Below are 27,393 nucleotides of genomic sequence, written 5' to 3' on the forward strand. Positions count from 1 at the left end.
ATGATGATATGGAAACAGCACAACAAAAGGAGAGATTCAGGATGCCACAAATGGAAAACAAAACAACGGATGTGAGGCCAAAGAAATTGATTGCATCAAATATAAAGCAACAGCATAACCTCCTGGAACAAAGGAAATGGAACACAAATCAGGAGCACCCTTTGGTGGAGCAAGATGGAAAAGCAATGGAAGTAAAGGTACGGTCAACACAAAGTGATGCGCAAGCTCATTCATCAACCACTTCACAGGTTCCTGCAGACCTTTTGACCATTATGAGTAGACAAACTGAGATTACAGCAGCCTTAATGAACCAACAGCGTTCAATGACACTTCCACCAAGAGACATTCCAATATTTGATGGTGATCCATTGCACTACAGAACTTTCATTAAAGCATTTGAGCAAGGAGTGGAAAGTAAAGCAGCCGCAGCAGACAGTTTGTATTATTTGGAGCAATACACCCGAGGGCAACCTCAGGAACTTGTGCGAAGTTGTCAACACATGGCTTCAGATCGTGGTTATGCCGTGGCCAAGGCTTTGCTCCAGGATCATTTTGGAAATCCTTACAAAACGGCCACTGCATACATTAGTAAGGCTCTGTCATGGCAAACAATAAAAACAGATGACACAAAGGCACTGCACAGTTACTCCTTATTTCTACGCGGCTGCTGCAACATCATGGAGGAGCTGGAGTATGTGCAGGAACTGGACATGCCTGCGAACTTGAGGGCAATCTTGGCCAAGTTGCCCTATAAATTACGAGAACATTGGCGTGGCAAGGCCTATGACATCATGGAATCAACAGGATACAGAGCTGGATTTGCTGACTTGGTACAGTTCATAGAGCGGCACGTAAGAATTCTTTCGGACCCCTTCTTTGGAGATCTGCATGATTACAGCCCTAACTCAACATCAATAGGTCAAGGCAGGTCATATGCGGGCAGTAGAGTGAAGGGGAACGTGGTGGCCAGTACCGTGACTGGGACAGATCCTCCCAAGGTTAAGCAGCCACACTCCTTCGAAGACTATGAAAATGGCCGTTGTATTTTTTGCTCACTGGAACATTTGCTGGAAAATTGTAAGCAGTTTGGAAGAAAGAAACACATGGACAAGCTGTTTATTTAGAAGAAAAGAGGTTTATGTTTTGGCTGCCTTTGTCATGGACATATTAGCCGTGACTGTGATGTGAGATTGAAATGCGACATTTGCAAGCAAAATCATCCAACAGTGTTGCACATAAATAGACTGGCAACTGCTCCTCAACAAGAGTTGGAAACACCAGAGCTTATTCCCATTTCTCACACAACTTGTGGACATACAGGGGCCGGCAATTGTCGCACCATGTTGTCAGTGCTGCCTGTTAAAGTAAAAGCTGCCAAAGGTGACTGTGTGATCTTAACATATGCATTCTTGGATCCAGGCAGCACCGGAACATTTTGTTCTGAACAACTGATGAATCGCTTGAACCTCTCTGGAAAAAGAACCCAAGTCCTGCTACGAACAATAGGTCAAACAAAGATGAGTCATGCCTTTTCACTTTTTAATCTCGAGGTGGCCGGCCTGGAAAGCTCACAGTTCCATCCACTGCCGGAGGTGCTTACACAGGCGCAAATGCCAGTCACTACAGACGATATGGTAACATCTCAAGACCTCCTTAAATGGCCGTATTTGTCAGGTATACAGGTACCGACCATTCAAGCCGAGGTTGACCTGTTGATCGGGATCAATGCACCCAAGCTATTGGAGCCATGGGAAGTTATTAATAGTCAAGGTAATGGTCCGTATGCTGTCAAAACTGCGCTCGGCTGGGTGGTTAATGGCCCACTGGATGGGAATAGTAGGATGGAAGCTTCTGTCGTATCTGTGAATAGAATTGGTGTCAGCAGGCTGGAGGAGCTGCTAATGAACCAGTATAATCATGATTTCTGCGAGAAGCTCATGGAAAGCCAGGAAATGTCAAGAGAAGACCAGCAGTCTCTCAATATAATGGAAACATCTGCCAAGTTACAGGATGGAAAGTATACTATAAACTTACCTTTCAAGAAGAAAGATGTCTTCTTACCAAACAATTTTGCTGTGGCCCAACAACGGTTACAAGAACAAGTACCTGATGATCAAAGAGACCTTGATTCAGGAAGAGTTTGGTATATTCCCCATCATGGTGTCCATCATCCCAGAAAGGGAACACTGCGTGTCGTGTCTGACTGCGGTGCCACGTTTAAAGGCTTGTCCCTGAATACGGAGCTGCTGCAAGGGTCCCTTCTCACAAGCACGTTGATGGGCGTCCTCATGAGGTCTAGACAACAGCCAACAGCCTTCATGGGAGACATTCAAGCTATGTTCCATCAAGTCTGTGTGCCAGAGGAGGATCGGGACTTTCTACGTTTTTTGTGGTGGCCTAATGGAGACACAACACAACAACCAGTGCCTTACAGAATGATGGTGCATTTATTTGGAGCCATCTCATCACCAAGTTGCGCAGCTTATGCTCTGAGAAGAATGGCTCAAGACAATCAGTCTAAGTGCCTACCGGTTGTTATAGAAGCTGTTCAACAGAACTTTTATGTTGATGATTGTCTGAAGAGCACAGCCACTGTCACCGAAGCTATCCAGCTGATACAGGGCCTCATTGCTGTCTGTCAACAAGGAGGCTTTGCTTTGAAAAAGTGGATTAGCAACAGTCGTGTTGTTTTGCAAGCCATCTCTGAAGGGTGGAGAGCCAAAGAGCTGAAGATGTTGGATTTGGACCATGACAAGCTTCTAGGAGAAAGAGCGCTTGGTCTTCAGTGGTGTGTGGAGACGGATGCTTTCGTCTTTGGATTGGAAATAAAGCATCGGGCTCTGACCAGACGTGGGATGCTATCAGTCAACAGTTCTGTTTACGACCCACTGGGGTTCCTGGCGCCAGTGACCCTTCAGGCCAAAATAATGCAACAGGAGCTGTGTAGAAGGGGCTGCAGTTGGGATGATCCTTTGCCACAAGACATTTTAAAGCGATGGAGAAGGTGGTTGGAGGACTTGGGCCAGCTAGCTACATTTAAAGTTGACCGGTGTATTAGACCAGCTGGGTTTGGAGCTGTAAAGCAGGCACAATTACATCATTTTTCTGACGCCAGCAAAGGAGGCTATGGAACTGTCACATATGTTCGTTTAGTGAGTGACGAAAACCAAATTCACATCTCTTTTCTCCTAGGTAGTGATTGGTCCAGCGACACTGAGGAGTCGATGCGCGCGCCGAGCTTCCAGGGCAAACCCCGTGTCGGTGCGCGTACCGCTTTGAGAAAGTCACGTGACCACTACCAGAATCGTGTCGACACAGCGGTCGCGCGCCAAACTGTGTTCATAAGGAAGCGCATCTGTCAACAGGATGGACGCTCAAAACAAGCATCGAGTTATTGGCGCATTACTTTGCGTTAAATATCCACAAGATGGAAGACGTCACTGTTGATGCGCACTCGGAGGTGCAGCGCTATATGTCAGCAGGACACGTTGCGCGTACGGAAGACCCGCTCTTATACTGGAAGTCCATGCAGGCAACGTTCCCTCACCTATTTATATTAGCCACACAGGCGTTGTGCACACCGGCCTCTTCAGTGCCTTGTGAGAGGATTTTCTCAAAGGCGGGGGAAATTGCCTCAAAAAAAGAAATAGACTGAATAACAAAACGCTGGAGAAACTAATTTTTTTTAATAAAAATCTTTAATTACAATGAGTCCATTGTCATTCACAACACTTTTACTTGGGCATTCAGACAGATGTTCTCTTAATTTATCAACTGCGTCTCGAATATCAAAGATTTTTTTTTATGAAATTGCATGTATGTAAAAATAATGTGAAAGCAAATGCCTAATCAGAATCAGAAATCCCTTTGTCATTGTGCTCAAGTGTGCAACGAGATTCGAGAGCTCCCCTCTCCAGTGCAATACAACAATAATTCAGTTAAATATATAAATTAGATAAATATGAAAATAAATAGTGCGATGGAATGTAATACGAAATAGGATATATAAAAACACATCACGTCGCTAATCAATGGAATTGGATAAAATTAGTTTGACAGATCAGTGTCAGATGACCCTGTCAAATGTTTCCTGCAAGTCCACCAGGTGTCAGTATTCAGCAACACAGTGTCAACACAGTGTCAATACATTGTGTCACTGTGTCGAAACGATACAGGATGCCTCATCTACCCATCACTATTGGTTAGAGTCATTGTTAATGATAGCGATTGTCAATGGTATCATGGCAACTCTCTTTGAAATGTGGCGATTGCTTATGGTATTGAGGCAAGGTGAATTGCCATGGGCTGAGTCAGCGCGAGCAGCCGAGCTATTGCTATGCTAAAAGCAGCTGAGCTAGCGCCTTGTAAGGCGGTGCGCCCAGTGTGTGTTTCAAAGACAGAAATAGCACCTTCAACAGGTGTTGCGCCCTTTGAAGCAGCGCGTCCTATGACTGCGAAAATATGGTAACTTAAAAATTAAAAGTAAAAAAATTACGATTAAGAATGTGCAAGCAAGAACTCAATCTGATCGAAATGTTGTGCTTTGACAAATGTTGAAAATAATTATATTTTCCAGGAGGTATATATTTTTTGTTGCTTATTCATTCAATTCTATACTTATTTCAATATTTGAGTATTATTTTTCTTTCAACATGTAGTATATTTTGTCTTTGAAGTGTGCGTCCTTGCTGCCTTCCGGAGAGGCAGCCGAGCAAGGCTGGATTGGTGATGGAAAAGAACAAAAGAAAGAAGAAAGATTTTATTCTCGTCACTTGCTGATGTCAAAAGAAGTCTCCCCAAAATCATGTGCGTGTGTGTGCTCCGCACACGTGCGAGCCCCCTCTCAGACATTACCTTCTTACAAGGAATGCCCAAATAGGACATGAATATCTAATTTTCCTTTGTTACATATGCATTCCCATCACGCTAATCTTTGGGATTTCCCTCCAAAAGTCCCCCAGAGGGAGAGCAGGTGCGTCTCCCCGTTGATACGACCAGTCTACTCGTGACCACCTTAAATTACTCTCACACCCTGGAAGGTCACTGACCTGGCGAGAGAATTGCCCCCACCATAAACAATGCTCAGGCCTATTTTCTCTCAGGGCAGTATCTGGTTACATCGGAACTTCAGAACCAAGACTGGTCACTTCTGTGAGCTCCAGTCCCTTCATAGTTTCATAAAGAGAGTTACTTCCCATATCTAAATTAGGCCATTTAAAAATACATGACTTTTTTTTCATTTATTTCAATTTATATTTAAGCTTGCTTATGTAATAATACAATATTTATTCAATTATTTTAATCTGTAAAATTCTCAACAATTTAAACCTTTTTATTTCACACTTGAATATTTCTTAACAAATTTGTTCTTTTGAATATGTGTGCAATTTAAATTATTCCATCCATCCAGCCATTTTCTGCCACTCATCCAGGGTCGGGTTATTGAATTAATTTTTTAGTATTTTTTATAATTCAATATTTATTTCAAGATCAGGACTCTTCTCAATGAGTTCAATATTCATAAAATGTTTCTATATTTGTTATTAATTGAATTAAGTCTGTATGTGATTTCCAATTTTACATTTTAATATTTCCCTTTTTCACTATATAAATAATCCAATGTATAAAAAATATAATAAAGCATGAAAAAAAATATTTGGTATATTTTTCCGAAGTGAGATTCTGCTTAGCAACAAATGCCAAACGCTTGATGGAGCTCAACCTAGAAAGTGTATTTAGCCAGTCAGAAATTTATTCATAAAGTGTAATATTAAATGTATGTGAGGGGATATTTGAAGAGTTTGAGTTTTGTTCAATGGACCATACATATACGAGCCAGCCAAACACAACGAGAAAACCAGCGCTGACTCCAGTCGCCATCATGTTGCCAACTCCTGACATACCAAAACCTTTGAGAGAAACTGAGACGATTTGCGTTTCTCTTTCTGGTTCTTTTTATAGTTCAACTACTAGTTTAGTTTTTCACCTTTTCACACAGCGTAATGAAGGCCAGCTGAGCAAGTGGAACAAGTGATTTTATAAATGATTGTGGAAGGCACCGATTTCATAAGCACCGTTTCTTCTCACACCTTTTCCATTAGGTACGATTAAAAAGACAACTGTTAGAAAGGTTCCGAAGTTGAGTGTCGTCATTGTTTGTGTGCTTGTTGAATGACTGGAGTTGCGTCGGTGCCGAGCTCTCGCGAGAAGCGCCCGCATACGGGTTACTGGCAAATGCCTGTAGCGCAGCAATTGTCAGCCGACCACCACTAGTATGTGACGTGTTCGATGCCTCAGTGTCTGTGTGCGTTCCTGACCGCAAGTGAGTACATCGGTGTATTTATTTGTTTACAGCGTTCATTCATCGCGCCGCTGTGCATCGTCTTGTCTACTCCCGTCTAGTCTGTATGTCGTTGTGCGCCGCCGCCATGTTTCTGGCCATGCGCCGTCGCCGAGCTGCCTTTGAAGTTCGCCGCGTCATTGAATATGTGCCTTTCGCTCGGTGTGTGAATGCCTAAATGTTCCCCGCGGTGTGCTAGTCATATAAAGGGAGGTTGTGCTCCACTAAAGCGCGCCCCTTTGTATTGTTTTATATAGTTTATGCACCTAGGTGCGTCAGGTCTGCTGCAACCTAGGTAGTACGTCGGCTGTAACCTAGGTAGTACGCAATCCCTATGGCCGCCGCCATTGTGCGCCGTCCACGGCCGTAGTTGGCAACTGTTTGATGCAGTTGATGTCTCATTTGAGCTTATGTAATTGCGCATGCAAATACAGTTTATAGCTGCTGTTTGTTGAGTTGAGCTATATATTTATGTGATGTTTCTTCTGTTACAGAACCACACACACACACACACATACACGTGACCACTGCTTGGCACACACGTGCTCACTGTCTGCCACCCGCTCATTGCTTCATGAGCTCACTGCCACAAGCTCACATGCATCCTGCATGCCTGAGCCCATCACCTCATTCCCATCTGTGCCTATGTTTTGTCCGCCTGTTGCCTGTGCTGTTACATGTTATGTGAAGATACACTATTAAAGCTGCCAACCCACATCTTGGACTCATCCTTGTGTTCTGACCGACACCCAGGGGTGAAAAGAGCATACCCCCATTGAACCAAATCACCTATACAGTCCACCCCCTAGGCTCTCCAACAACAACTGAAAAGCATAACGTTAACAAATGTTGTTCCAGGCAAAGGAAATTAATTTCATTTACATGTTTGATGTAAACACACAAAAAAAAAATCATCATCACTCAGACACATTGGTTCTTCTGGCACTGACCCCATTGGCTTAGTGTCAATAAAAGAGCTTTGCAAAATTCAATTTCATCATATTTTATTCAAAATCACATTTACATCTTACCACAAAGAGTCAGTTCCTTCAGTTTTTTGTTTCATTTTTTTTAAGCTTCAAGGATCGCTGCTATTCTCACCAGCACAATTGTGTCTCGCAGCACCCTTTTTAGAAAAGAATTTTTTAGCACAAACGCTGCAACTGAATGGCTTTTCTCCACTGTGCGTTCTTGTGTGGCTTCGTAAATGCGACTTTTGAGAGAACCTCTTGGCACAAACTGAGCAGGAAAAAGGGTTTTCTCCACTGTGCATTCTTGTGTGACTTGTTACATTTGACTTTTGAGAATAGCTTTTACCACAAACTGAGCAAGAAAAAGGGTTTTCACCACTGTGTGTTCTTGTGTGTGCTTTTAAACTTGGCTTTTGAGAGAAGCATTTTCCACAAACTGAGCAGGAAAAAGGTTTTTCTCCACTGTGCGCTCTTGTGTGGATTGTTAAATTTCTCTTTTGAGAGAAACTCTTGCCACAAACTGAGCAGGAAAAAGGTTTTTCTCCACTGTGTGTTCTTGTGTGGGTTGTTAAATTTGTCTTTTGAGAGAAACTCTTGCCACAAACTGAGCAGGAAAAAGGTTTTTCTCCACTGTGTGTTCTTGTGTGTTCTGTTAAATTTCCCTTTTGAGAGAAGCATTTTCCACAAACTGAACAAGAAAAAGGTTTTTCTCCAGTGTGTGTTCTTGTGTGACAAGTTAAATTTGACTTTACATAGAAGCATTTTCCACAAACTGAGCAGGAAAAAGGGTTTTCTCCACTGTCCATTTTTGTGTGACTTGTTAAATTTGACTTTTGAGAATAGCTTTTACCACAAACTGAGCAAGAAAAATGGTTTTCACCACTGTGTGTTCTTGTGTGTGCTTTTAAACTTGGCTTTTGAGAGAAGCATTTTCCACAAACTGAGCAGGAAAAAGGTTTTTCTCCACTGTGCGCTCTTGTGTGGATTGTTAAATTTCTCTTTTGAGAGAAACTCTTGCCACAAACTGAACAGGAATAAGGTTTTTCTCCACTGTGCGCTCTTGTGTGGATTGTTAAATTTCTCTTTTGAGAGAAACTCTTGCCACAAACTGAGCAGGAAAAAGGTTTTTCTCCACTGTGTGTTCTTGTGTGGGTTGTTAAATTTGTCTTTTGAGAGAAACTCTTGCCACAAACTGAGCAGGAAAAAGGTTTTTCTCCACTGTGTGTTCTTGTGTGTTCTGTTAAATTTCCCTTTTGAGAGAAGCATTTTCCACAAACTGAACAAGAAAAAGGTTTTTCACCACTGTGTGTTTTTCTGTGTCCTTTTAAAGACAGCTTTGAAGTGAATGAGTCAGTGTGACGTGCCCTTTCACCTTTAGCTTGCCCATCATCATCATCATCATCATCATCATCATCGTCATGAGCGTCTGATAATGTGTCCTTATTATGTGCTTGTGATGGCCCCCAGTGGTCTTCATCACCTTCTGTTGTCACGTGATGACTTGAACGGTTGCTTGGAGGCTCCGCCCCTCTCTTGTCCTCACTCTCATCCTTGTTTTCATCGTCAGTCTCTATACGGACAACGTTCACTGGTGACTTGTTGATCTCCTCCTCCTCCTCCTCCTTTTTGATGCGAGTCAGGTCTGGCACCTCTTTCACAGAACGGAGATATTTTTCACTGACGTCTGCAGGACACAAAAAGACAAACACACATTTGGTTTGATCATGTCAAAGCTCATGCAGCGACTTTGTCTTATATTGTTTCTACAGTGCGGCACGGTGGCCGACTGGTTAGCGCGATGGCCTCACAGTGAGAGACATCATCGGGCGTGGGTTCAATCCCGGCTCCGGCCATCCTGTGTGGAGTTTGCATGTCCTCCCCGTGCCTGCGTGGGTTTCCTCCGGGTACTCCGGTTTTCTCCCACATTCCAAAAACATGCATGGCAGGCCGATTGAACACTCTAAATTGCCCCTATAAAATCCTCGCTCTTCCTCTACGCCGTTCTACACTCGCAAGATGCAAACTACCAAAGCCACGTGTTCCGCCTCATCCGAGTGCACTTTCAGATGTAAGTACAAGTTATTTATATGTAATATTAAGACAGCACTCATGAGAAATATTGGGCAGCAATGTTTGGATATTTAGCTCCAGATTAAGATAATTTAATTAGTTGCGATATCGGCCAAATATAACTAATGTAGCTCTAAGAACTATTGCATAGGAGGTACGGCTGAAACATTTGAATTGTCTTATTTCTGCATGTTAGCATTATTTTATTTAATCTTTCCCTTATGTTTTAGGGAGCAAGGAGATGACCGCGCGGCTGATCAAGCTGCGCGGGGAGTACGACAGCCTCTTTACGGGGGCCAAGTTCTCCGCAGCCACAGCATGGAGGCAAAAATACAATTTCTATCGGGAAAAATCTTTGACGGGTTATTGTCTTATTTATTTCCATCCATTTAAACTCAAAATATCAAGAAGAAAACGCATAAGAATGGCGAGACCCACTATAGCAATTTTATTCCATTCATCAGCCATTTGTGTTTGAATTAGATTTGCGCTAACACGCAGCTGTTTATTCTAGCACAGAATGTGCCCTGTATAAATTCCATGTACCCCCGACAATGTGCTCCCCAATTACTGATATTAATGAATAATATAATCTGCATGTTACCCATAACACCAGGATTTCTGACTAATGTTTGCATCTTTTTTTACCCTTTTTTTCATCCTTTATTTTTGCATGCATTTTTATATATTTAATACAGGACCATCGTGAAAAAACTTGAGCTGCAGGGCAAAGTGACGCCCCTGCAGGCAAAAAAAATTTTTTTTTTAAATGAAGTATAAAGTATGGAAGTCCACATTTTTTTTTCTTGTGTGTGAAAATGAAGATATGATTGTTTTATCTTTTTTCATATAAAGGATTGCAAAAACCCAGGGACTGGCGATGGGTGGCAGGGAGAGCTACTGCCGATACTTGGCCCTGGTTCGAACTTATGGATGGAGTGCTCGGACAGAGACCGTCCATCACCCCCCCTGTCCTAATTGCCTCCATCCCTGAGGAAAGACCAGGGCCAAGTCAGGCCATCCCTGAAGAAATACCAGGGCCAAGTCGGGCCAGGGTGATTTAAGAGGCGGAGGAGGAGGAGGAGGAAGAAGAAGAAGAAGAAGAAGAAGTAGAAGAAGAAGAAGAGCGAGGCCAACAGCCGGAGCAACGACCGAGAGGGAGAAAGCGAAGGAGAGAGGATGAAATTATCAGACTTTACAGACTCGATTTAGCAATGCGGAGACAGGAATTGGAGAGACAGAGGTTGGCAGAGGAGGGAAGGGCAACTGAGAGGAGGGAGACGAAGGTTTTTCAGTTTAATGAAAAAAATGATTGATCAAAATAAAAATCAATGCTTGGTGTTCAAGACTAAAATTTAGATAACATTCATTTAAAATTAAACAAAAACCGGGGTACTTTCAAAACAGATGAACTAGTTTGTATCCCAGTCACACCTTGAGATCAGCTTCTTCAGACAAAAGTGAAAAAGCCCAGGTTTGTGAAAGACCAAAACCTTTACAATAATATGAAGACTCCACCATGTCTGTTTTGCTTACAAACTATTAATTCATAGAAAAACTGGTGGACAAACAAGGCATAAATTAAGTACATCATAACTCACAGTAACTATTCACAGTAAATAAAAAGCATTCCCCAGTTCATAACTGTTGCAGGATAAACCTGAGTGTGTCAGTGCTGTTTTGCCAATTCTCGCCTGAGCAGGGACTCATTTGGAGCATGGATGGAACCTTTCTTCCAGGACCCATGACATGGATGGGGCACAATGAGGAGTCCTGATCTTCCTCTCGTGACTTGAAGTGGGGCATCATACCGGTTGCAGTGTCCACTACATCATCCATTACGTGGGGGTTTGCAGGGATGGTTGGGGCAATAGATGGCTGCCATGTCACTCCAAAAGATGGGATATATTTATTAACCATTCATTACATTGTATATGAATCTATTTTTCCATCTTCTCATATTTTGCCATGTTTGTGTGTCTGTGCTCTTTGATGATTCAGTTAAAGATTATTTTGTGCCAAAGTTTTGGTGCACCTCCAGGGTGCGGAAAAAGATGGCCCGGAATCTCACCTTCATCATTCCAAAGGCACGCTCAATAATAGAGCGTGCCTTGGAATGATGAATGTTGAAGCCCCGGGCCCCCACGCCCTGCACCGGCCGCTTGTAAGGAGTGATGAGGGGGAGTGGTCGCTGGAGGCACGGATACCCTCCATCTGCCAAGATGAAGTGCCCTGGAGGAGGATACAGCCCTCTTTGGTAAAGAGGGCGGTGCCGGAGGACCCTGGAGTCGTGGACTGATCCAGGCCAGCCCATGTAGATGTCCAGAAAGCGACTCTGATGGTCACACACAGCTTGCATAATTATGCTGCTGAAAAGCTTGCGGTTCTTGTAGTCATGACCATCAGGGCCACTTGGAGGCTTGATTCGGACATGACAACGATCTATTGCTCCAGCAACTTTTGCAAATGCATGGTGCCTCGCCAGCCCTGCAAATGCCTGGGTCACTGCCTGAAGGTCTCCTGCAGTGTTGGGGAAGTGGATGACTCTGTGGCGAAGAGCCACCACTTCCCCAGTGACCCGGTGGATGATGTAGTGGACGGTGGACCGCGGCATCCCAAATGCTCGTGCCTGCGTTAAATGAGTATTTTTTTTCATAAAAACAGCGCCATCGCCCCCTTAACTGAAATTAACTTCAAGTATCACCGCTGTGGTGCCGTATATTATGGAAAAGTCTAAACAATACACCAAAATTTTGCCCTATCCTGGACTGGGTATGTGTTATCTAGTCGCGCACCCAATGTGAATCATAAAACCTGCGAGGCACATGAGCAGGCTAAAGCGACAACTATATCTTAATCTGTTTTTGTGGACCCTAAATTACAATATCTTATATCTCCTTCCTTGTTGAGGAGAACCTCCGGGATGGGCGTGATGCAGCGCTTTTTGAAGCGTTCTCTGGCCTTCTGGTCACACAGGTCACATGTCACCTCAAACCTGTGGAGAGAACTGGAGGAGTGGCACTTGCAAGCGAGAAGGGGTAAATTACCTCCATTCTGACACTTTCAGTTTTGCATAAATTTTGTGTATTAACGTCAATCAATCATTCACTTGATGCATGAATTTAATTAGTCCAATCTGCCTCCAATAGCAATTTGAAAATCAGTACTTGGGAGTGCAATAGGGATTCAGGTTGATCAGGCCTGTCCGTCCATTGCATCCTACGTGCTGTTCGGGCTTACCGGTGCCCTCAATCAGGTTTCTTTCCTGAGGCCCGTCCCTTAAACATTCACTCATACCACATATACATACAAACACTTTTTCTGTCACACTTTCATTCACCAAAAAGATACTTTCCAATTCCACACAGAAACCCTTCCCTCGGCACGTCCGCCTTGATTACACTGAGATTTGTGCTGGCAGAACCTTAATTTTGCCTCAATTTAGCCAGCGTATGCCAAAGTTTACCACTGTGCGTTTGTGGATTTTCCCATTCAGTCCCCGTGAAATCGTTTCTCCTGTTCCTCCTGGACTCAGCTGACGATCCTGCACCTGTGACGTCAAACAGCTCATAGATGCGGATGTTAGCAGTCTGGTATTTATGGAATGCTGTCTTGTCCCTTAAAAGTTGTCATGTCAGGGCTGGTGTCGCATAGTCATAAAACATCTGTCGTCCACCTTTGTTACATTTGATACACATCAGTTAATAAATCAGCTGCCGAACTATTTAATCCAACTTTATACTTGGCAAACCTCTCATCAATTGCTAGACATCTCCTGTTCTAAAAATTTTCTTTGAACATGATCATAAAATGTTTCAATTCAAACCTATCCCAAAAACCTAATCCTTTTGTGTCATGGTCCGTCTTATCCTGTCATGTTTTTGTTTTGTGTTTGCCCAGCTGGAGTGGGGGCGTTTCCTTTCAGCACTTGTTCCTGTTCATGTCGTCATTGCTGGAGAGATGCGCCCACCAGCCACGCACCTGTCACTCGTCAAGTCATTGATTACTGCACTATTTAAACACTCCACGCTGACTACTCAGCGTCGGAATAGTCATCTTGCTCATGTGCCAAGTTGTGAATTCTAGACACCTTGTTATTGCATTCCGTGTAACTTGTTCCCGTTCATTGTTAGTGTTTCCGTTTTCTTTTATTGATTTTCTCGGTTGAGCTCGCTCATCAATTTGTTTTCCTTGCCCTTCTGTGGTAAGCGATTTTTGTTCATTTTGTTCCTTGCCTTTTGCAAGCCTTTTTCGTTCCCGTCGTTATTCCCCTGGTGTCAGTTTTTCCACTCGTGTCTTTAGTTGCACTTTGTCGGTATTGCGTATGATTTTATATATATATAGTGTTCCTGTTTTTGTAAAAATAAATATCTTTGTTAAAATTCATCTCTCTGTGTCTGCGCTTGAAGAGTCCTGATCCTATTTTCCAGCTGTGATGGAAAATACCATAACAAAATATTCCGACCATGGACTCTGCGGACACAGAGAAGATTTACAAGGCTCTGACCAGCCAAGGACGATTGGTGGGACAGCAGGAGACTGAGCTTGCGGACCCCCGCAACGCAGTTGGCCAGCTGGCCCACCGTTTTGAGAATTTCGATGCCCGCATAGGTAGCCTGCTGTCACGCACTGTCTCGGGTTCCGACCCGATTGCCTTTGCGACCGGAGCTCTCCCGCCCGGCTACCACAGTCGCGAGCCAAACTTACCTCACCCCTCCCATTATGTGGTGGAACCTGGCCTTTGTGGGGAGTTTATTCATTAATGTAGGTTAAATTTCGATCAAGAGCCCCTCACGAATGTTCATGACAGCACCAAGGTAGCATTTATGATGAGTCTATTGACTGGCCAAGCTAGTGCTTGGGCCATGGCTGTGAGCAATGCCCGACCAGACCTCCGGTCTTCTTTCCCTGCTTTCCTGGCTGAGTTTCAGCGGGCATTCCATCACACAGTTGAGGGAACGGAGGCTGGAGGTGAACTGTTAGATTGCACTCAGGGCAGCCGATCGGTGGCCGACTATTCCATTTCTTTACGCATTTGCACGGCGGAAAGCGGTTTTGATGACTGTGCCTTACGAACCGTGTTCCGCCGAGGAATAAACTCGGCTTTAAAGGATGAGCTCGCCGTCCGCGAGGTTACGGCATCACTGGAGGAGCTCATCAGCCTGGCGATCCGTCTGGACAAACGCCTGAGAGAGAGAACCGAGAGAGAGGAGCAGAGCAGCTTCACACTGAGCCAGCGCACCCCCGGGTCCTAGTGCCTCTTCCTTCTGATGAACCTATGCAGCTGGGAGGAGGTCGGCTGGATGCGGTGGAACGACAGCGATGGCTCAGGTCGGGGTCTTGCTTCTACTGCGGCTTACTGGGCCACCGGGTGTCTTCATGTCCGACACGACCCTCACGCCGGGCACCACCACAGAAGCAAGGATAATTCTGTAAGTCGGCTATCCGCCACCTCGAGCACCCCGACTCCGGGGAAGAGAACTCAAGCCTCGAGGTCAGAGGACAAATGGACATACGACCTGGGGACACTAAAAGACTTGAGATGGACGGGGAAATTATTGGACTAAGTACTAGTATCCACATTCGTGCCCTCGTTGATTCGGGAGCGGATGATTGTTTCATTGACCCCGGGTTGGTCGCTAAATTAGGTTGCTCGGTCAGAGAATTAGGAAAACCCGAGAGAGTTTGCGATCTCGACGGGCGACTCCTGGCGGATATTAAACGGGTAACGCAACCGTTAACCTTAAAATTATCAAGTAACCACGTAGAGAAATGGTCCTTTTTTTGTCATGCCCTCCAGAGCAGCCCCGATTGTTCTTGGGTTACCCTGGTTGAGGTCTCACAAACCGGTAATAGATTGGGGTAGGCTGTCTTTTGAAAATTGGAGCCCTTATTGTTATGCCCATTGTTTACGCTCAGTGGAAGAAGGACTAAGTACCCGTGCCACGCCACTTGAAATTATTTGCTTAGATAATGTTCCTGAAGTTTATCATGACCTCCGCTCCGTTTTCAGCAAAGATAGGGCTCAATCCTAACCCCCGCACCTTCCATATGATTGCGCCGTCGAGCTCCTTCCGAACTCGACCCTTCCTTCTGCTCGCCTGTATAAGTATCCCAGCCCGAGCAAACAGCAATGAAAGAATATATCACCAACTCCCTTGCGGTGGGATTGATTCAGCCTTCAAAATCCCCGGTGGGATATGGATTTTTCTTTGTAGAAAAGAAGGATAAGACATTACGCCCTTGTGTGGACTACAAGAGTCTGAACGATATCACATCGCGGTTAAAAATCGCTATCCACTTGCGGTGCTGGACTCTGCTTTTGCTCCGTTGCAATCAGCAACAGTGTTTTCCAAATTAGATTTACAAAGTGCTTACCATTTGGTGAGAATACGCGAGGGGGATAAATGGAAGACAGCCTTCAAGACGTCCTTTAGGCATTTTGAATATTTGGTAATGCCTTTCGGATTGACCAATGCCCCCGCAGTTTTTCAGAGCCTAATCAATGACGTCTTAAGAGATATGTTGAACGTCTGTTGTTTTGTTTCTCTTGATGACATTTTAATCTTCTTGAATTCCGTGGAGAACACCAACGACACGTCCGGGCCATCTTGCAACGTTTACTTGAAAACAAGTTGTACGTCAAGGTGGAGAAGTGTGAGTTACACAAGAATTAGGCCGATCCGGCCAAGACCCGCGCTGTGGGAGATTGGCCGACACCCACTAACCCTAAACAGCTGCAGCGTTTCCTGGGTTTCGCGAATTTTTACCGCCGCTTTATTTAGAATTACAGTCACCAAGCATTACCCCTCACTCGTCTCACATCCGTCAAGACAATCTTTATCTGGGATCAAAGGGCTGAAACCGCGTTCCGTGGCCTCAAACGAGCCTTCACCAACCCGCCTATATTGCGTCACCCTAACCCTGAGTTTCCTGTTGTTGTAGAGGTGGACGCTTCTGATTCAGGAGTGGGGGCGGTGCTATCTCAGCGTTCTCCAGTCGACCAGAGACTCCATCCCTGCGCCTTCTTATCCCGCCGGTTCAGTCCGGCTGAGGCCACTACGATGTGGAGAATCGGGAACTGTTGGCGGTGGTCCTCGCGCTTCAAGAATGGAGACACTGGCTAGAAGGCTCCATAGAACCGTTCACCGTGTACACTGACCATAAGAATCTCTCATACATCCGGACTGTAAAAAGACTTAATCCTCGCCTAGCACGTTGGTCCTTGCTCCTCAGCCGATACAATTACACCTTAACATATCTCCCTGGGTCCAAAAACACCAAGCCGGACGCCCTGTCACGCATCCATGATCCAGTGGAGGAAAGGCCGGGACCTGACAGCGTGGTGCCAGACCATTGCTTGGTGGGATCCTTGCAGTGGGAGATAGAACAACAAATCCAAGGGGCACAGGACGATGCCAACAACCCGTCCGGGTGCCCAGTGGGCCGGTTATTTGTGCCGGCCCAACTTCGCACAGAAGTACTAAAGTGGGGCCAATCCTCCAAGGTGGCATGCCATCCCGGGGTTCGTCGTACCCTCGGGCTCATCTGTGCATCGAGTAAAGCAACGCATCAGCCTCCAGCGGGGCTTCTGCACCCCTTGCCAATACCTCCACGACCTTGGTCACACATAGCCCTGGACTTTGTCACGGGTCTGCCTGCCTCTCGGGGCAACTCCGTCATACTCACCATTGTGGATCGCTTCTCCAAGTCTGCTCACTTCGTCGCCTTGCCTAAGCTTCCATCTGCCCTAGAGACGGCCAACCTGCTTGTGCTTCATGTTTTTAGGCTTCACGGAATCCCGACGGATTTGGTGTCCGACCGAGGCCCACAATTCGTGTCCCGGGGGTGGAAGCGATTCTGCCGGTCCCTGGGGGCTACGTCAATCCTGTCATCCGGGTACCACCCTTAGTCCAATGGACAGTCTGAAAGGACAAATCAGGACCTGGAAGCTGCTCTGCGGTGGATGTGTCTCGATCGGCCATCCTTGTGGGCCGACCATCTGCCATGGGTGGAGTATGCGCACAACACGCTGGTCTCGTCTGCCACGGAGCGCTCTCCCTTCATGACCGCCTATGGCTACCAGCCTCCGCTGTTTCCATCCCAGGAGGGGGTGGTGGAGGTTCCGTCCATCCAGTTCCATCTTAAGCGGGCGCATTGCGTCTAGAGGGAGGCCAGGGCGGCCCTGTCCTGCACCGCCGAGCGCAATCGGCGGATCGCTGACCGCTGTCGGCGTCCCGCCCCGGTCTACAAAGTGTTCTGTTCTGCTTCAGGGTTGCATTCACTCACACGATCGCTTGAACTTTCACACGATATATTGTATGCACCACACGTTACTTTAAGCATGTTTTGTTGTGAGTGTGGGACGCAAACCCCACTCTCTCCATTTTATCATCACTCACCAGACATTAACACTCTACTTTCTCCTACACACCCTAACATTAAACCAATTGAGCATCATAAGACATAGACCCGGGAATTATAAACATGGGACACAACAACCCAGTAGAACGCAGCACAGCAAGGGCCACAAATTGCCACGGGACACACACAACGTATAGACAATTGCACAACAAATACATGTCACAATTAACATTCAGACAACAGCACAAATACACAACAGAGCAAGTGAACCACATTGGAACACCCTGAAATCAAGAAACTGTCAACAATATCGGAACACCTTAAAATCTATTCTATATTCCAGCAACCGGAACGCTCCACGCCTCGGTCAACCACGTATACCGTGACTGCGCGCTCTTTTACCGTGACTGCGCACTCTTTTTTGAGGTTGCAGTGCGACCATCAGCTCGTCAGCTGTGCACTTCCCTTCTCCGTGTATGCCTCTGCAGCGACAGATAATGGCGGTCCGAAAGATCCAATCTTTCCCAGCCTCAGTCCACTTATATACTATACTATACTAACTATACTGAGCGTCACTTTATTGGGATCGCCGTGCACACGTTCTGATAGTCAGCTGTGCATCCCCTTCTTCGACTGCCAGAGCAGGAGTCCCCGTTTTTGACTCCGGGTGCTAATTTCTGTTGCCGGCCGACAATAGGAGCCCCCTACTTATTTCACCTGCGTACGCTTCCAATATTACTAGTAATCCATGCGCAATCTACATTCTATACAAAGCATTCCTGAAGTCCAGAAACAATATATCCAGAACCACTGACAAAATTTAACGGTCTAATAATCGGCCACGTCTTTCCACTCTACAATATAACAAATCAGGAGACTTTGAATAAACAGGCTCTCCCCTACCTTTGTTCTGATTGTCCAGGCCTGGAATATTGAAGAGTGTGAAGAACAAGCCGCAAGGACTCCCTTTTTGAGAAAATCACGTCGGGGTCACCAAAAATGTTGGCGTTTGAGCCACCGAGAAAACGAGAAATATTTCGTAAATGAACCTGAAAAGCCAAACTTACTCCAATGCGTGTTAGTTTTTTGGACTCAAGAAGAAAAGGGTCAAATAAAGACTCAACAACAGCTGATTAGAGTTCCGATATTTTAGTTTCTTCGATATCTGGAGTTGAGGAAATAGTATCTGGGCGGCTTTTTCTTAATCTGACGAGAAACTGTACTCGGACGAGCACAATCGAAAAATGTCGCGCTGATCTCAGCCCAGCCTCAGATTTTCTAGGTTTTCTATGTCAAGGGTCATGTAGGTTGAATCGGTCGTCCTTGCTCCCTCCAACGTCCACGTTCCACGTCCAAGGCTGACCTTCTCAGGCAGGCGGCAGTCTCTCCGTCTCTCCTTCCCCTGTAATCTCGTCAGTGTGCAGATTGTGTGGTGTATCTTTTCCCAGATCAGATTAAGTTTTTGGGGTGTTCTTGATCGCGTCCCTGTGACGTCCTCCCCGGCCCAACTTGATATGTTTGTATCTTCTATGGCCTATGTGGAGAATGTGTTTTGTCGTATTTTCCATGAAGTGCTATCTGGTTTGTCATCAGTTTGAGCTGAGCAGACTGAATCTGTTTGTTCTGAATGAGAGTGTGGGTCATAAAATTTTATGTGTGCAAGTTTGAGGTCTTACATTTAAACTAAGTCAAATCAATTTAGCATATGAATGCATCAGTAAACACCATGACTACAATACCAGTCAATCTTATCGATGCACTGCACTTCTACTTTCATTTGATAAATGCTTTTTGTTCAATCAATGTTGAACATATTCAGTAAATATGAACCTGACCTTTTGTCCCGTAAGTGTTTAAAATAATGCCAATCCTTCACTATTAATTACATAACGCCTACAATAAAGCATAACTTTAACTCTATTGATGAAAGTAAAGTTTAATTTAGGCTATTAAGTAACTCAGTGTTGGGCCTTCAATGCCTTCTCTGCTGGCCAAACATAATCAATAAAAAAAAAATATCATAATCGTCGCATTGATGTCATATTATAGCTGAGCGTTGTATCTTTAGGTGAGGGTTTTGAATCCAATCGGAATTCCGCTCGCTCGTGTTGCCAGGCAGGTTTCACAATACGGGGAGCGCGCATTATTCATTCCGAGGCCTTAAGATGCAATTGTGCGAGCATCTCTTCTGTCAAAGTCAATGAGCTTTCATATTTGTTCGACGGTTGCGATAGCCAATTAGATCACGAGTTGGTTACAGTGAGCCTTTTCGCTGGCCTTATGCTGAGGGTGATGAACGCGTTTTGTGATTGGATACTCACTCGTGAGGGGGCGGCGCGATGCCGAATCAACACACTCGAAAGTCGTAATTGGCGGCCGTTCGAAAATCTAAAATATATTCTTGCTTTTTTTAAACCACAATGGCCGAAGGAGGGATAAGCGTGGCTTTAATTGCAGATACACTTGCAAGGACATTTTCAAGTCGGACCTTTCAAGAGAAGCTATATCGTCCAACACTCACTCAGTGGTGCGTAAGTGTGTTTCTGGATATTATTTGTCCAGCCGTGGTGTCATAAATGATGATATTTTGATGTGGATTCATTCAAGTAGGACAAAGTAGGACTTCACTGAAGGCACCTTAAATTACTTCCATACCCTGGAAGGTCACTGACCTGGCGAGAGAATTGCCCCCACCATAAACAATGCTCAGGCCTATTTTCTCTCAGGGCAGTATCTGGTTACATCGGAACTTCAGAACCAAGACTGGTCACTTCTGTGAGCTCCAGTCCCTTCATAGTTTCATAAAGAGAATTACTTCCTATATCTAAATTAGGCCATTTAAAAATACACAACTTTTTTTTTATTTATTTCAATGTATATTTAAGCGTGCTAATGTAATACTACAATATTTATTCAATTATTTTAATATGTAAAATTATCAATATTAATTTAAACCTTTTTATTTCACACTTGAATATTTCTGAACATATTTGTTCATTTGAATATGTGTGCAATTTAAATTATTCCATCCATCCAGCCGTTTTCTGCCACTCATTCCGGGGTCGGGTTATTGAATTAATTTAATACCTAAGTATTTTTTATATTTCACTATTTATTTCAAGATTAACTCTTCTCAATGTGTTCAATATTTATAAAATGTTTCTATATTTCTTATTAATTGCATTAAGTCTGTATGTGGTTTCCAATTTTAAATTTTAATATTTCCCGATTTCATTATATAAGCAATCCAAAGTATAAAAAATATAATATAGCATGAAAAGAGTATTTTGTATATTTGACAAAATTATAGTTTTTCCGAAGTGAGATTCTGCTTAGCAACAAACCCCAAATGCTTGATAGAGCTCAACCTAGAAAGAGAAACCGAGACTATTTGCGTTTCTCTTTCTGGTTCTTTTTATAGTTCAACTACGAGTTTAGTTTTTCACCTTTTCACACAGCGCAAGTGGAACAAGTGATTTTATTGATGATTGTCGAAGGCACCAATTTCATAAGCACCGTTTCTTCTCACACCTTTTCCATTAAGTACGATTAAAAAGACAACTGAAAAGCATAATGTTAAAAAATGTTATTCCAGGTAAAGGCAATAAATTTTATTTACATGTTTGATGTAAACACCAAAACAAATCATCATCACTCAGACAGATTGGTTCTTCTGGCACTAATCACATTGGCCTTGTGTCAATAAAAGAGCTTTGCAAAATTCAATTTCATCATATTTTATTGAAAATCACATTTACATCTGACCACAAAGAGTCGGTTCTTTCATTTTTTTTCCTTTTTTTAATCTTCAAGGATCGCTGCAATTCTCGCCAGCACAATCGTGTCTCTCAGCACTCTGTTTAGTGAAGAATTTTTTAGAACAAACGCTGCAACTGAATGGCTTGTCTCCACTGTGTGTTCTTGTGTGGTTTCGTAAACGCGACTTTTGAGAGAAACTCTTGGCACAAACTGAGCAGGAAAAAGGTTTTTCTCCACTGTGCGTTCTTGTGTGAATTATTAAATGAGACCTTCGAGAGAAACTCTTGCCACAAACTGAGCAGGAAAAAGGTTTTTCTCCACTGTGCGTTCTTGTGTGAATTATTAAATGAGACCGAGAGAAACTCTTGCCACAAACTGAGCAGGAAAAAGGTTTTTCTCCAGTGTGTGTTCTTGTGTGATCTGTTAAAATTGACTTTACATAAAAGCTTTTGCCACAAACTGAGCAGGAAAAAGATTTTTCACCACTGTGTGTTGTTGTGTGGCTTGTTAAATTAGACTTGTCAGAGAAACTCTTGCCACAAACTGAGCATGAAAAAGGTTTTTCTCCACTGTGCATTCTTGTGTGCCTTATTAAATGAGACTTTTGAGAGAAGCTTTTGCCACAAACCGAGCAAGAAAAAGGTTTTTCACCACTGTGTGTTCTTGTGTGGCTTGTTAAATTAGACTTGTAAGAGAAACTCTTGCCACAAACTGAGCATGAAATAGGTTTTTCTCCACTGTGTGTTCTTGTGTGGATTGTTAAATGAAACTTTCGAGAGAAGCTTTTGCCACAAACCGAGCAAGAAAATGGTTTTTCTCCACTGTGTGTTCTTGTGTGGATTGTTAAATGAAACTTTCGAGAGAAGCTTTTGCCACAAACCGAGCAAGAAAATGGTTTTTCTCCACTGTGTGTTCTTGTGTGCGGTTTTAAAGACAGCTTTGAAGTTAATGAGTCAGTGTGATGTGCCCTTTCACCTTTGGCTTGCCCATCATCATCATCATCATCATCATCATCGTCATGAGCGTCTGATAATGTGTCCTCATTATGTGCTTGTGATGGCCCCCAGTGGTCTTCATCACCTTCTGTTGTTGTTGTTGTTGTTGTTGGGCTGGCGCCTGGGCGGAACCTCCCAAGGTTCGCCCAGCTAGCACAATCACCTTCTGCGGCTCGGTGGAGAGGCCGTTGTGAGGGGGAGGTGCGTCGCCGAAAATCCTCTGCTGGAGGGGAATGAGTCGGGGGCACCGCAGGAGCCATAGCCAAAAGGTGGCAAGAGATAGTGGCGGCGCCCTCTCCCTGACCGGTCCTCCGGACCGAGTCGTGGGGTAATATGGGTGCCGGCAGGATACATTCGTCGTCGACGGGGGACCGCCGACTCGTCCGGGAGACCACGTAGAGGTTGTATCCTTCCTCCCGGCCTTCTGTTGTCACGTGATGACTTGAGCTGCTGCTTGGAGGCTCCGCCCCTCTCTTGTCCTCACTCTCATCCTTGTTTTCATCGTCAGTCTTTATATGGACAACGTTCACTGGTGACTTGTTGATCTCCTCCTCCTCCTCCTCCTTTTTGATGTGAGTCAAGTCTGGCTCCTCTTTCACAGAAAGGAGATCGTTTTCACTGACGTCTGCAGGACACAAAAAGACAAATTTGGTTTGGTCAAGTCAAAGCTCAGGCGGCGACTTTGTCTTATTTTGTTTCTACAGTGCTACCTTGACTTGTGCCTGCCGAACACGAATCAATGCGTGCGACCCCGATTTGGACCGGACCATGGGGGCATTTCACAGAATTACGTCCTACGATGTAAACCTCCCTTTAGCACAGACATGTCCAAAGTCCGGCCCGGGGGCCAAATGCGGCCCGGGGTCAAACTTCATCTGGCCCGCAGCCTCTGTAATAAAATTAATACATTCTGGCCCGCACATATACAGTGCTTAGTTCGCTCTCTTCTTAATTGCTGTTCCTAATTTACCCACTAGAGGCAGTACCACTCTGCGACATCACCCCGGGTGACCTTTACCCCCAATTTCTAAAATGGCGACAATAAACAAAAAAGGAAAGTTGATTGAGAGCAATATCAGTGCACAAACAAAGTACGCAATAGATATGAAGTCTTTGGCTGAAGAGTTCACACGACGCTTTCGGAATTTTGCAGCTATTGAGAAGCATATCCTCTTTTTTCATCACCTTTCTCCGTGGACACAAAGAATGTTCCAGCCCAGCTGGAGCTCATTGAGCCGCAGTGTGACCCCGAGAGCCGCAGTCGGCACCGGCAACTTTCTCTCGACAACTTTTACCGACAGATGGATAAAGGCAGGTTTCGAGAGATTCGAGAGTTTGCTAGGAAAATGCTGAGCTTGTTTGGGTCGACGTATTTGTGTGAAAAGACATTCTCGGTGATGAACTTAAATCAGAGTCGCGTGAGGACACGGCTCACAGACTCTCACCTCGCGCATCAATACCACTGCCTTTGAGCCAGACCTGGCCTTTGTGCTGCAGTCCAGATCTCAGTATCACCCGTCACATTAATGCAGGCAAGTCATTTAAATAACTGACTTAATTTTGTTTTGTTCAGTCACAAATTTAGACAAGTTGTCGGTTTTCATTCCAGAATAAAATGTTCATTCAACATTTATATTTGATGATATGTCATATATATCAAATTAGCCCTTGCACTTGTGGATAATCATTTCTGTAATTCAAAAATTCTGTGAACATTGAACTCCCATGATGAATAATTCATGTTCAAATATTATTTGCACTCAAGACTATAATTAGTTCTGTTTAAGAAAAAAAGTTAAGCAAATATTCAATTGCATGTGATGTTCATGTTTCAAATGAACCAAAATACATGTTTGATGGTTTAAATGAAAATAAAAAAGCAAATGTGAAACACAGAATCACTTGCTAAAATGTGTTTGAATATATTGTTCTTTATGTAGTTAATGTCAGCCGAGGTCGGCCCTCCCACATTTTACAACATCAAATCCGCCCCCTTTGCAAAAAGTTTGGACATCCCTGCTTTAGCAGCACAACTGTGATAAAAGAGCATTTAAAAAGGAAGCACGTTGCGGCTGATGCCCGATTTAATTCCTGACATCGTCACAGACGTTTCTGGAAGCGAGCTGAAGTTAGCACACACAATCGTGTGCGTCTGATGGAACACCTGTTGTGGGACCCGAACATATTGATGCAGGCCACTGGGGGCCATCACAACATAATGTCATTGATAAAATAGGAATCCTTCAAGCGAAATATGTTTACAATTATTTCATTTTGCATTTAGAGATAGTTTCATCGTGGGTACTTTTTGCTTTCATTATAATCTGGATCCCTAAAAGAATTAAAGGGGCCCTGGAATCAGAGTCCCTATTTATTGTATGATTTACGTTTGTTTGGTTTTTTTTTACCCAAAATGACATTTATCCTGCGAGTAAGTTCCGACATTACCCTTTTTATTTGTATAAAATTTCTGTTTTGAAATAAATTTTAAAACAAAATTACGTTTGAAGAGTAAAAGTTCTTACACATAAGCATTAAGCAACAACACTTTCACTCTGACTTTCATGTTGACATATTTGAATAATGACTGTATATTTTAAAGTTATCCAATATGTATTCAAATTAGACTAAGATACACCAAAATATGAGTTCACTGAATTATTTTGTACCTGCAATGATGCTTAACAGCCATAGGGTGTCAGTAATGAGTAACAAAGTAACACAAGACCTCCCACTGATACATCATCATTGCCATTTGGATAAATTACCAGGAACTAAATGTTCCTGGGCTTGTTAGTCGAAAAGGGGGTTGTGGCGTACTCCCTTTTTAAGCCCACAGTAAGCCAAAGATGCAGATGCATTCCTTGCAGCATGCGCTTGTTCACTGATGAGATCCGTGCAACCCTGGATGGATGCATTAAATGTATTTTAAATGTTTGGATGAGGTGAATCTACGCACATGTGCACAAAACTTGAATTACACCCGACGAAGCCAGTACAAAGTTAATAAATAAATAAATAAGACCAATACGTACTTGATTTTTTTTTTTTTTAAACTTATTTTGTGTTTTATCCACTAAAATTGATCAACCGACATTAATGTTTTCGCCGCAGTGTGCACATATTTTAGATTCAAGCAGAATTCCTTCCGTAAGGAATTGCTTGAACAAGATATAAAAAACAGAAAATGTAATATGTTAAATAATCAGTTCAAATTTTATACTGGGAAAAACATGGAGTTCACCCCCCCACTATTGGTTATTCTTTGGCAATTATTTTGTGCACTGATTTAATTTGGCATAAACAAATGTTCAGCAGACCTGCAAGGAAAAGTCAATATTTAAAAATAAAACGGCAATAACCTTGAACGCATTTCCCCAAACAACTTAATGTTGTGATGCATATTTTTAACGATAGAAAGTCGTTCTTTACAAAGCAAATGAGAGTCAGACGGGTACAAACCTGCTTTGTGTAGCACAACACGAGGCTGGTTGCAAACTTCGCCCAGCGATTGAAGATGTTGCTCGTTCTCTTCTTTTATTCCACAAAGTTCCTCTTTGTACTTGGATGTCGTTCTTTCACACATTTTTAAATGATAATTCCAAAAAATCCGCACTTGATCTCTGCTTGGCGATGAGTCATGTGCCTCTTTTCGTTAGCGGCTAGCTAGCTAGCTAGCAAGCTAAGCTAACGAGGCCGAAAAGCATCAACGCGCGAAGATGAGGTTATCGGGACACAAAGACTTAATGAATTATGTCGTCGTCCTTTAGAGTAGCACTGGACATCCTGTGAAAAAATTACAGTCAGTTCCACACTAAATCAGAAGAATTTAGCGGTGGGTGTTTTTGTTCCGGTGTTGACGGGTCGGTGGATGTGGTCGAGGCCCTTCGCAAGCTGCGCGCTTGCTTATGACGTCATGCTTTAAGCACGTATTTTTCAAATATATTTCTTTGCCTCTGTGTTTGTTTTTACCCCTGGCTGTACTGTTTTGATATATATTTTATATAATATTTTAATTCGGTTGTTGAAAAAAATTAACAAAATAACTAAATTAACGCCGCATTCGCGAGTCAGCTCCGACGTCACTTCCGCCTATTTCCCGAGAAGCCGCTGCTGGAACAGCAGTGGGACGTTTACGTTTCTCCTACCGAACTTGCAACAATACTGTGGTTAAATCGGGCTGCAAGATTGTATGGATATAATGTCTGCATATACTAGCAGTGCTTCTCAATTATTTCACACCCGCCCCTACCAAGAAGAAAAAGATTCGCGCCCCCCCCCACCAATTTGTTTTCTGTCTTTGTAGATTGATATTAGATTGTCAATAAAATATCCCTTAACTAAGCTAAATTGACAAGAAATATAATTTTGAGAACTATTATAGTGAGGATCTCTAAACTCAGTACTCTGTTGTGCAAATATTGATGAGATGACAAATATTTGTCATGTTATTGTTGGAGTTGGGTCACCGTGGAAATAAGAAGTAGTTAGTAAATCAACCTTTAAAAGCCAAACTTACTCCAATGCGTGTTCGTTTTTTTGTGCTCAAGAAGAAAAGGGTAAAAAAAAAGACTCAACAACTGATTAGAGTTCCGATATTTAGTTTCTTCAATTTCTGGAGTTCAGGAAATAGTAAAAAGACAGACATCTGGGCGTCTTTTTCTGAATCTCACGAGAAAACTGCACTCGGGCGAGCACAGTCGAAAAATGCGCGCCATCTTTCAGCCCAGCTTCAGTTTTTAGAGGAGTTTTATATGTCAAAGGTAATGTAGGTTGAATCGGTTGTCCTCACTCCCTCCCACGGCACGGGTCCACGTCCAAGGGAAGGTTCTCCCCAGGTTAGTCATCGTGTGGATAGTTGATTTCCGTCTGGTCCCCAAGACTGGCACGCCAA

The 27,393-nt window shown here is 43.7% G+C and overlaps 2 protein-coding genes and 1 pseudogene across 2 annotated transcripts in view; 1 reads left to right on the forward strand and 2 right to left on the reverse strand.

Moving 5' to 3' along the window:
* The window catches only part of LOC148342462 (uncharacterized), a 30,556-nt pseudogene extending 16,454 nt beyond the window's left edge, over nt 1-14,102 (reverse strand).
* Nucleotides 1-27,393, forward strand: part of LOC148342459 (uncharacterized) — a 299,864-nt gene that overhangs the window by 92,966 nt on the left and 179,505 nt on the right. The window lies entirely within an intron of this gene.
* Nucleotides 21,426-26,380, reverse strand: LOC148342464 (uncharacterized). The gene is made up of 2 exons (XM_088288640.1): nt 25,962-26,380; nt 21,426-23,124 (listed from the first exon to the last, which is right to left on the reverse strand). The coding sequence occupies exons 1-2, from the start codon at nt 26,083-26,085 to the stop codon at nt 21,554-21,556; spliced, it is 1,695 nt and encodes a 564-aa protein (XP_088144766.1). The 5' UTR covers nt 26,086-26,380; the 3' UTR covers nt 21,426-21,553.

Source organism: Idiotropiscis lumnitzeri, chromosome 2, assembly GCF_059441095.1.
Source record: "Idiotropiscis lumnitzeri isolate Australia: NSW breed Sydney's pygmy pipehorse chromosome 2, RoL_Ilum_1.0, whole genome shotgun sequence".
NCBI classification, from domain to species: Eukaryota; Metazoa; Chordata; class Actinopteri; order Syngnathiformes; family Syngnathidae; genus Idiotropiscis; species Idiotropiscis lumnitzeri.